Here is an 11706-nt window from a genome sequence, read left to right as displayed (position 1 = left end):
GTTTTAACTTGATTCACCGATCGCTATTAATTCCACTGAGTAAAATACATTTGGGGAAATGTATTGCCCTTATTTTTGGGGTGATTCAAAAATGTTATCAGTAGTCAAGTCATGTGGTCATTTGAAAATTTCCAAGCAATAACGCAGTGTTATAATATGTACCCCCATTAATCTCTCTCTTTCACAGCTGCTCATTCTAATAAAAGCAGTTTACATTGTATAGATTCATGAATATTCATTTTCTTGTTGAGGTTGCAGTTTTTACGCCAACATATGGTAATGAAATGTAATATTTGTGAAGTTATTGGGACTAAAAGAAAGCAGTTCCCCGTTGTCCATGCATACAAAAAGTGTAAAGGATCTGTCATGCGCTCAACCTCGTTTTGTTTCTCAGTATAGCATGCTCTATAATTGTTCACCCGAGAGGATTTAACAAGTCACTTCTAATGACACCCAATGCAACACAATATGCCCTCGAATGATTCTTGAAAAATAAATAAATAAATAAATAAATAAATAAATAAATAAATAAATAAATAAATAAATAATATTGTCTTCATTTTAAATAAAACACAGCGAATGCCTGCAAACCTTGATCAGAAAACTTGATCGGATTTTGTACATTTGGAAACTCACATCATCAATAGACTGTAAAATGCTTCTAAATGACTGCTATGTTTATAGGAAGAAAGAGAAAGTTGAATTGAGGCTTGTATTGGTCCAACGGGGCTGGACGGTCTGCGGGTACCTGGAAATGTGACACAGAGGCACCAACGACTCATGCGGGAGGCATTCAGCCATTTTTATCTGGCTGCATTTTAGTGTAACACTGAAATAACAAGGACAGGGTGCGGTGAAAACAAACAAAAAACATTATTTGGGGACCATTAACCTCTTTCTTGTGGTCTCACCTACCCATAATAAATGTTTTCGCTCTGACGTGTCTTGGCCTGTAAAAGCTGTAGTTGCTTGCGGGACTACATGGCAGGTCCTCACACTTACCTAGTGGATCTTAACACAGTTGTAAAGTAATTCCAAAGGAATTAATTATGCCAGAAATTGTATTAGAACACATCAGTGACCTCTGAAGTACTGCGTGTCAATCAAGCAAAGCAGTGATTCTCAATCACTAAGCCAGGGAGCCGCATTAGTGTTCCGCAAGAAATGATAACAAATTCACCCAAAGGTTCAAAAATGTAGTATTACGGCAAATACTGTCAACAGCTTATCTGTCTATGCCATTGATGTATGGTGGCAGGCACAAGTATGAAATGGCAATGTATCAGCTTTGTGCTCAGTTAAACAGGAACTGTTTCCTCACTCAATACATAAATTGAGATGCTTTATCGTGATATTTTTGTTGACACTTTTGCCTGGTGGTCTTTTCAAGGCATTTTTGTCAAGGAAAATATGTGCCTTGGCTCAATGAAAACTGGAAAAGACAGAAAAAAAGATTGGGAAAGAGCAAAGACAATCTAAGCACAAAGACAAGAACTGCATCCAAACAAATTAATCAATTCATTCACGGACGTCACAGCTCGTGCTGTGTGTTTCATTTGTTTTTACAAATGTTTACTTTGTGTTCCCATGTTTTCATGCTTCTACTTTTTTTTGGTCTGTCTGTGCTCATTACTTAAGAAGCATCACCTGGTATCATCAGCACTGCATGTCGCTCGGCCAATCGGCTTGTCCCCTTTGTGTCTTCACCATCGGTCTCTTGTTGTGTAATTAGTCACTGCGTACTCAGCCTACTGTCTCGGTTCATTTTGGTGAGGCGTTTGTGCTCGTCTCCTGCGGCTCCGGTTTTGGTGGATTTTAATGGCAGTTCTAGGTGTGAATTTATTTTTGGCCTGTGGTTGTTTTTATCAAGATTTTTTTATTTGAATTTTCACTGAAGTGCCTCTTTTCATCTGCATTTTCCTTTTTTTCCCACAACTACCACTTTAGCATGGTAGCTACAACGGCAATCCAAATCTATACTTTTCTTTCTGTTCAGGTTGTAACTGTTTTCTCAGTGGGGCAGGGCGGTGCCGGAGGACATCGGTGGAAGGATAGCCGAGCATAAAGCCAAGTTAAACATTTTAAAATAGACCTTTTAGTACTTGACTGTTAGCTCAAAGAGGCTATTCAAACATCTCTATTACTACCTTGAAAGTCCAATTAGTTGCATATTTCCTGTGACTACTTGGGTGTCCTTTTTTGAAAGGTACACCACATGAATTCAAACAGAAGATTTGCAGTGTAGCAGCAATATATGAGAGGAGAAAAGAATAGATTTTTGGAAGCGTCCGCTGAACATTTAACATGACCTTTTGCATAGCATCATCTTCAACCTGGGAGGGACATGGCCAGGTGCTGGGCTGAACGTAAAGGAAAGTAGATGAGCTATTACGCAGGTGTCATAAGGCTGCAAGTTCCCCCTCCTTTAACACGCCTGATTCAAATCATCAGCATGCTCTGCAGGAGCCTGTTAACGATACAGACCATTTGAATCAGGTGCGTTCAAAGAGGGAAACATTGAAAAGGGGTATGATACCGGTCCTTGAGGATCGGAATGGATGTCGCTGAATTCATAGAGTGACTTTTAGATAATAACGTGGCGGAGGACACTTTACACCGAATATTTGACTTACAATTTTGTGGACCAAATTCTCATTTTCACCAAGCAGTACTTTGGTGTTTACCATGTAAATGTTTACATTTTCGTTGGGAAAGGTTATCTGGATACCACATTTGTCTGTCCTTCTGTGAGCGTACCAACCCAAAACTGAACTGCACCGCTTGGTGGAAACATTAATTGATGCCTGATCAGAAAGACAGAGTCTGGAATTTCAAAGCGTAACCACAGTATATAGTAATGAAAGGTTTGTTTGTTTGTTTGCTTTTTTTACTTCTAAATGTGATTCTCAGCTGCAAAGTTCTGAGAACCATTACCCAAAAGTGAACAATGATTTTTTTTCCCACTAAAATTACGACTCAGACGGGAAAAAGATTTCAAGTTATTGCAGATGACAGTAAAAAAAAAGTGAAACCAGTCTAAGTAATATAATATGTAGGATGCAATGGCTTAGTAATTTTGTGTTGCCATAAAAATAGAATCAATAAATCTTGTTGGCATGCTTTTGAGTAAGGCTTACACAACTTGGCTTGCGCATTCCACATGAATGGAGGAGGTTACCGGTTTGTCTCAAGTGCAAAAGGGAAACTTTTGAAAAGTCATGCGGGAGCGTCATTCCAAGCCAGGAAGAAAAATGTCAACTTCAGGTGCCGATGTTTTCGTTTGTTCACGCAAGTCTTTGTGAGTCAGGAAAGCTTGTTTTTCCCAAAACCACATTGGTTGTGTGAAAACAGCAAACTGTACACGAGGTTCCATCCATTCGATCCCTCCCCATTCAGCCAGGTTCCGTTGAGTGAGCCCGTTTTTAAATGACGTATTCTCTAAGGCATTGCACGTACAATCTTTGCCCGTCCTTGTGCTCTTCGGGGTACTTCCAAATTGCAGTGCAAATCCGTCACAATTCACTCACTTAGAAGAACCTGTCCCCAGAACCGCTCCGAGTTAATTGGGGTGGACAACGTGCAGGAAAAAGAAATAGAATAATCATCGTTACATCCAATGCATTCTGAAGGTATCCACTTTGGGCTTTGAGCTATGGGCGAGAAGAGAGAGGAGGAAATCAACCGTACTTATATTCCTCATATGTCTAAGTTGAAGGCTCTCATCAGAAGATCCAGGTCACCAATGTTTGCGGCCTGGAAGAGTTCAGGCTGATCCATCATTGACAAAGCTATCCTGAGAGCAGCCCAGATGTTTCCAGACATGACTTGGTGGGACTGCTGCCGACTCCGGCTTTTCCGCTGAAGGCTGAGAGCCGTCAGGAAGTTGCTGGCTGCCTCTCTGGGAAGACAAGTGCATTCACTCTGCTTTAATCGGTCGGGCTGCCTCTTGGTCAAGTTTCATCCTCCGGGCCTTAAGATTATCAGGGAAATCTCGATGGGTGAGCGCAAACCGTTCTCGTAAACCGGTTGACATTGGGTTTCTTTAGTATTTGAGATTTTTGGTCATCAGAAATAATGGGAATAGAATTCATCTGTGTCACACTGTCACCACATTTCTACAAAGCATTCTTTTCTTGAGCCGATTTAAAGATTAAAACCTTTGTCACTGTACACAAAAAAATCTGAGATATTGTTCACAAATCTTTCTAAATCTGTTTTCGAGAACATTACCTTGACCGAGATACGTTGTGCATTATCCCTTATGTCCGATACCCTATTACTGCCCAAACCTCAATGTCAGAATCTGCAGAACAGACAGACATACGGTGCCATATAAGATGCCCATCATGAGCCCTCGACAGTGAAAAACCAGAATTAATCCATGAAGGAAAAACACATCCCAATAAATGCCAGACTCGAGTGAGCAATTGGACAACTCCAGTCAGCTCTAACGAAAATCTGCACTCAGGTCGAGACCCCGGCGAGGATGGCGAGCATGCAAATGAGATTGCCTGAGATGGTTTCTGACAATTTGGACAAAAAATTATTTGGGTATGCAAAGGGATTCTCGCAGCTGCTGTTCGACAGTTTTTTTAATCCCTGTTACACCCCAAATTGTATCTTTCAACACACCCGCATTTGATCGTCATCGGAAACACTTGTGAAACATTGACTCACAAACACAGTGCGTCGATTCTTCTCTTTTTTGGGGGAGAATAGGTGTGATAACAAAATAGTCCTGCCTCAGAGGACTTTAAGGTTGATAGTGGGACAGAATGTTAATGTGTGAGTGCTGCTTTATTTTGACATTGTCGATTGCTGTGGGGCCTGTCATAGATTAACGCATTCACTGCCAGACGTGTGGAAAACTGTGTCCACTCCAGTGCCAGGATTTTTGTCATTGACACTCGATTTCCGGAACCCTCAGAATATTGAGTTTTAGGACTACATAAACATTGAATGCAGCGTAAGAAACCTTAGACTCTCTTCTTTCATCAGGAAAAAAAGACTTAATTCCTAAATTATATGGGACTGGAGTTATATGAGATTGAAATGAGGGCAACTATCCAAAATGCAATGCAATACATACAGTAGATATTGGTTTATGTAGCGCTTTAACAACAGCTGAAGTTGGAACAAATGGCTAACATGGCAAAAAAGGAAATGCTGTCCCCTTGTGGAAAGGAAAAAAAACATTTCCACAGGCCATGGGCAGCGCTGTATCGGCCCTCAAACAAGAAAAAAAATAACACCCAAACAAATTCAGAAATGGCTCTCTGTCATATTTTCAATTCCTGAATACATTTGTGAATGGCAGTGAATGAGTTGAAAAAGAACACCCCTACCATGATTTAGCATGGCTGTTATGGTAAACCGAACAATTACATTCTTGAAACTCTTCTGGAGAGGGCGTATACTATCGTGAGCTCCTCTTGTGAAATTGCAAATGGTTTGCCATTAGAAACATTTCATTTTTTGTAAATTATACTTTCATTTCTCAAATTCTTTTTAATAGGGCCAATCATAGCACCACCAAGATAAAATTAATGGAAGCTGTTTCACGGACGCCTAAAATTGTGAGGCCTAATTGAGTTTTGTTTCTTTTGTTAAAACTTGATGGTGCGCTAATATAAAACAGCAAAAGTCTCATTTCATGATCCCCCTGAATCCGATCCTTCCCTGATGACGTATATTGTTGCTTGGGTTTGGTCATTTATCGCGTAATTTCATCCCTCGACATGACAGAACAGTCTGCCATCACGGCTGTCTGGCTCATAGGCAATTATGCTGAAGCTGGAAGATGTTTTGTCCTTTTTTTCCCCAAATCTCTACTAACTCCCTCTCTGTTTATGTGAGTGTTTCAAAAATACAATAACGTGTATAGATAGACACATTGTTCGTTCAAATATTTGTTCAAACCATGGTAACGTTTGTTTTTATTGTTATGTTGGATTCGGTGTGGTCACTCTCAAGTCTGTGATATGTGTTCTTCATAAGGACAAGGCGGACCTGAACATTTTATTACTTTGGTCGGATTTGTCTGGCAGGGACGATGACTCGTATAACACTCCAATGATTCAACTTTGTCTCGTTCATTCAACTTTTTTTTTTCCTTCCTAATTCCAGCTCCAAAGCAGTTACACTCATTCACCTGTGTGCTCCGAGGTTAATGCAGCTGATTCCCAGGTTGTATCGGGACCTGATAAATCCCGGCTGCAGCTCCAAAGCTCGCGTGTACGCCTCCACAGCTTCCTCACTCCGGTCTCCGTTTGCCAGAGTGGCCCCTAGCCGGTTCCACAGCAAGTAATCCTGGGTGAAATATAGACCTTTTAAAGGACAACCGACGCCTACGGACAAGTTGTGTCCATAATTTGTAAATCACCTCAAATGACTTCTACAGAGCGTACTTTACAAAGATTCCATGGCATATAGATAGATTTTACGTTTTAAGACTGGCGCTGAATATTCAGGTGAAGTCTTGTTTTCGAGTTGATGACAATGCCTGACGTGACTTCACGTCTGACCGAGAAAGCGACACACAATGCATTTTGGGTACTTTGTTTGGTCTGAAAACTTCGTGTTGATCCGTGTTGATGGCGAAATTAGAAGGAAAACACATAAATAACATGATGTTTAATCGTTGTGTTTGCACCCAGACGACTATTTGATACTAGTTGACACAAATTCCCAGCAGACAAATCAGCCCATTTCCAACAGAGCTTGGGCGCCATCTTGTGCATTTTCAGGTAGCTACATTGGAGTCCAGACACCTCAAAATGATAGAGGAAGGACTTCTTTAATCGATTGCAAACATTTATGCTTTCCTGTTCAGAACTATTTGAATCATATTCATAACTGGATGAGTAATAAGAAAGTATCGTCTCCAAATCTGAAGCCATTGTTTTGATTCTAGAGCAAGGCAAAACGTCATGTCGTGACGTCACGAACAAGGGGGCGAGACCTTTTGAAACTCGGCATTTCCAGGGTCATTTTGAAGTCGTTTTGGGACACTTAAACTCATTTTTATCGGAGTTTTGCATTTGACTAAAAATATCAGCCTGCGTGTTTTGGGTATTTTAGATGCTATAAAACGTTTTTCTGATGTTGTTTAGTAAACAAAAAAAATATGTCTGTTGTCCTTTAAGTCCTGGGTGGGGAATTATCTGCTTTGGAACAAAACAAGCAGCTTGATTTTTGCTGTGAAAAAGTGACAAAATTGTCAACGTCAGCCTCTTGCTAAACTAACAAGGGTAATTTAGGTCGAGCTCAGTTACATCACTCAAGGTGTCCTTGTGCTTTGTTTGCCACCTGCCGGCGCCTGAGCATATTCACGCCCACACACAAACACACAGGCACACACAGACAGAGGTCATGGTCAACGACAGTACAGGGGCCCTTTAACTAAGGTTGAGCCTTGCAGTGGGGATATAATTATCTTCCTTTGTGTTCAGAGTTAGTTTTGCAGCAGGGGGGCAGATATTACCAAGTCAAATGTAGAAGGGTGGATTTAACGGTGAGTAATGCTCTTGCCGACCTGGGACGTGATGGGGGAGGACAGACGCTGATTTGCATCGCGGAGATGCGGGCACATTTTGATGCTTATGTGGTGTTTTGTGTGAATGAGCGCCGAGAATCCCTGCAATTTATTTTTGGCTTGGCCTGTCGACTGAAGTCTCGGGATGAGCCGAAAATGCACTGTCACCTTAACAGTTCCACTTCATTCAACCTTCTCTAAACTTTGAAATTTGGGCTCCGCAAGTCCAGTACTTTTTGCACAACATGGTGTTCTCAAACACGCAGTAAAGTGTTATTAAAGGTCATAAGCCCAGTTCCCATGCCATTTGTAATGTCTCTCTCATCTCATCTCATTTTCCGTACCGCTTATTCCTCATTAGGGTCGCGGGGGTTGCTGGAGCCTATCTCAGCTGTCTTCGGGCACGAGGCGGGGGACACCCTGAATTGGTTGCCAGCCAATCGCAGGGCACACAAAGACGTACAACAGTCACTGTCACACTCACACCTAAGGACAATTTGGAGTAGTCAATCTGCCTGCCATGCATGTTTTTGGAGTGTGGGAGAAAACCGGAGTACCCGGAGAAAACCCACGCGGGTCCGGGGAGAACATGCAAACTCCACACAGGGAGGCCGGACCGGGACGCGAACCGGCGACCTCTGCACTGTGAAGCCGGTGTGCTAACCACTTGACTACCGGGCCACCCCATTTGTAATGTGTGATGTGCAATTATGTTGAAGAATGTATCTACATGTAGACTTGCAAATGTTTCCTGTAGCCTGACGAATAGATATAATGCTTTAAAACAAGGACAGGATATTCACACAAATTCATATGTTAATAAATTCTGATCGTTACATAAGCGAGCCGAGTGAATGTTCGCTACAAGTTATAACCAAAGAGTAGCAATGCAGATGAATCTACAGGCTCATGTCTTTCCTGAGGCAAACAAGCGAGCGTATATAGCTGAGATACCTTGGGCCGTACTGACAAGGCCGTGTTGAAAGCATCCACCGCTTTGTTGAACTCGCTGCTGAGGTTGTAAAGTACTCCCAGGCCCGTCTGCAAGTCCGGGTCAACGGTGTCCGAGTTATGCTGGACTGCTTCCAGGAAGACTTCCTTGACCTCGGGTAACAAGGAGCTGGGGACATGTTCAGATGAGAATTAGGGCTACAGTGACAATAAGCGTTGTTTTACTTTTGTCAAAGAGAATGATCGGGTTTTGTCATTGGAAGTCATTTTTTTCCTCCAACGTGAGCTGCGACATTATGAATGCATGGAAGATGGTGGTAAAATATCGAGTGGATAATTGCTGCGAGCAGGAAATCAGCAGCAGGGTTAAAAAAGGAGCATGGAGGGCAGCAGAAGACAGAAGAGAATAGGGAAGATCCGGCGTGGATTCACGGGAACATCAGTGTAATTAGGATGTACCTGTTATCTCTTCACTCTGACTAGACGATGAATGATTTGATAGAGTGTGTTTTCTCGGGAGAAGAATTAAGTCTTTTCTATCTGATGTTCATATCTTAAAACCGTATTTCTAAAAGCTCAAGGGAGAAGCAGCTTGAGAGTCGTTTGGTCAAGAGGGCACCCTTGTCAAGATAGTGAAAGAATGAAAGCAGAAGCCGTGTTTCAAAGAGCTTGCTCGTTCTTGTGCTTTGACACACTAGAATGGATGTCAGGTTGGTGAACACATGATTTAATGTATGGTATGGAGAAAAAAACGACGAGAACTGTCCTTAATTCATTCACTGCTATTTTCAAATTTATTCGGGAATTGAAAATATGACGCAGAGTGCCATTCCCGAATTTGTTTGAGTTTTGTTTTTTTTCTCGTTTGGGTGCCGATAAAGTGCTGTCCATGGCCTCTGGCAATGTTTTCCCTTCCACGAGGGGGCAGCATTTCCCTTTTTTCCATGTCGGCGCTTTGTTCCAGCTTCAGCTGCTGTTAAAGTGCTATACGTAAACCAATATCTACGTATTGCATTGTATTTAGAACAGATGCCCTCATTTCAAACTCATATAATTTCAGACTCATATAATTTCCGAATATAAATATAATACTACACGCAGCTGTTGTTAAAGCACTATATAAACCAATATGTATGTATTGAATTTCATTTTGTACAGCTGCGTCCATTTCAAGCTCATATAATTTCAGACTCATATAATTTAGCAAATAACGGTTTGAAGAAGAGAGACTAAGATTTCTTATGCTGCATTGAATGTCGATGTAGTCCGAAAAAAAATAATACTCTGTGGGTCCTGCAATATGAGGTGACAATGACAAGAACCCTGACACTGGAGTTGACACATTTTTGCACATGTCTGGCAGTGAATGAGTTTTAAAAAAGCCGCCATTTTGTTCAATACCTTTCATGCCTGCCACTGTTGGGTGCATGGGACATCCTGCGTTGGGAGTTTGGGGATCCCACAAGATGGTTTTTGCCCTTCAGGAGCTGTTTGTATTTCGGATTGTGTCGAAGCCAGCGCAGCAGAGCCTCGCAGGCGTCGTAACGCATCCCCGTGTTGGTCAGGCTCACCGCCAAGGCCATGAGTGCAGGGAGGTTGTTTGGGTGGAGCTCCAAACACCTGAACGAAGACAGGCAGCGGCTAAATTTGCGTGTGGTCATTTAACGTCCTCGGATAAATGTGCTTAGAAAGTGTTGTTGATTCTGATGCAGTAAAACAGATGAAGCGGAGTTGTTTTGGACAAATGTCGTGGATTAGTTTCAAGAGCAAAAGAGGGGCCAAAAATAAGATTTGGCAAAATAAACACACATGCCAAACTCTTAATCTCTGTTAATCTCAAATAAATTATTTCACCGCAGGGTATTGAAGGTCAGGGTTACATAAATTTAAAGTCAAAGCACTCAAATCCGCAGCGCGTGCAAAAATGATCTCTTCTTTTTTCATCATGCAGAAACAAAGACAACAGCTTTGAAGTCCGAAGCAAATGTTCAATTTAGAATTTTACCAGCACACCCTTACGGAAGAAAATTACTGTATATTGCAATATATTGGAAGATATCATGCAATATATGAAGTAATATATTTTCATGTAATTGATTTTGTTTTTATATTTTCTAATACATTGCAATATATGGATATGGACCATATATGTGTATATATCGATAAATGTATTGCAATTAAGAGAAAATGGGGCAATGTATTTTGACGTGTAATAGTCTGTCTTTATATTTTACAACATATTGCAATATATATCATCATCATATATATATATATGATGATATATATATATATATATATATCATATATATTTTTTAATTACATATTCTAATAGCCAGACTGACTTCACATAAATTTCATTCGTAAACATAAATGTTTTGAAACGTGCTTTGTTTTCCATTAATTGTTCAATGTCTAACACATGAATATTACCATAGAGTGTTTCAAATTGTTTGACAAAATACAGTAAAGTCTCGTTATATCGATATCGGATATATCGATAGTCCCGGTTATATCGATTCTATTTCTATGCACGCACGGAGAAAATTACATGCAAACAGGGTCGGATATATCGATAGTCCCGGTTATATCGATATTTTTTCGGACTCCCTTGAATATCGATATAACGAGACTTTACTGTAGTTTGACAAACGTTTTTCACATGATTATGCCGACGGAATAATCACAGGATGCATACTGTTCAGTGTTGCGTGTGGCTCCAACAGGACTAAAGCCAGGTAAAATATTTCATCTCACTTCATACCAAAACATTGTGCACACAGATGGCAGCTGTTATGTAACAACAACACAATGTGGACTGAAGTGCCTCATATTTGACTGGTCACTATCTGCAGGGATTAAGTGCAAAAATGGTCTCTGGAGTAATCACATTTGCCTGGAAAAGCAAAGAATATTTCTTTTGTTTGTGCATTTGATTGTCAACACGGAATGAAAGACTTGTTATTATTTCAACTGTTATTCTTAGTGATTTCTGTGGACCACGGTCATTTCTTCTTATAAAACAATAGAACAGTGGTCCACATTACGTGTTTAGACTCGGCTTGTGTGGACAAAATCATATTTTGTGTGTGTGTGTGTGAGTGTGCGACCCAATGACTGGCGTAAGCTTGCAAAAGGTTGAAAGAAACGGACCCCCCAATAATCACTGTAATTGCATTTCACACAATTCATAGATGCTATTATTCACACATGGACAGCATAAT

At 40.8% G+C, this 11706-nt stretch overlaps 1 protein-coding gene across 4 annotated transcripts in view; it reads right to left on the bottom strand.

The window, feature by feature from the left end:
* Positions 1-520: 520 nt before the first annotated feature.
* The window catches only part of pex5la (peroxisomal biogenesis factor 5-like a), a 98573-nt gene continuing 87387 nt past the window's right edge, over positions 521-11706 (bottom strand). For 3 of the 4 annotated variants that reach the window (XM_088999966.1, XM_088999967.1, XM_088999968.1), the window contains 4 exons: positions 9887-10105; positions 8489-8654; positions 6152-6309; positions 521-3898 (listed from right to left, as the gene is read on the bottom strand). In XM_088999966.1, the coding sequence (XP_088856092.1) occupies positions 3697-3898; positions 6152-6309; positions 8489-8654; positions 9887-10105 (745 nt within the window). In that variant the 3' untranslated portion in view covers positions 521-3696. The remainder of the gene's footprint in view (positions 3899-6151; positions 6310-8488; positions 8655-9886; positions 10106-11706) is intronic. The other variant, XM_088999969.1, reaches the window with a different exon arrangement.

This window comes from Hippocampus bargibanti, linkage group LG07 (assembly GCF_051943395.1).
Source record: "Hippocampus bargibanti isolate YZ-2025 linkage group LG07, ASM5194339v1, whole genome shotgun sequence".
Lineage (NCBI taxonomy): Eukaryota > Metazoa > Chordata > Actinopteri > Syngnathiformes > Syngnathidae > Hippocampus > Hippocampus bargibanti.
The sequence above is the reverse complement of the archived record's forward strand: the minus strand, read 5'-3'. Positions and strand labels throughout refer to the sequence as shown.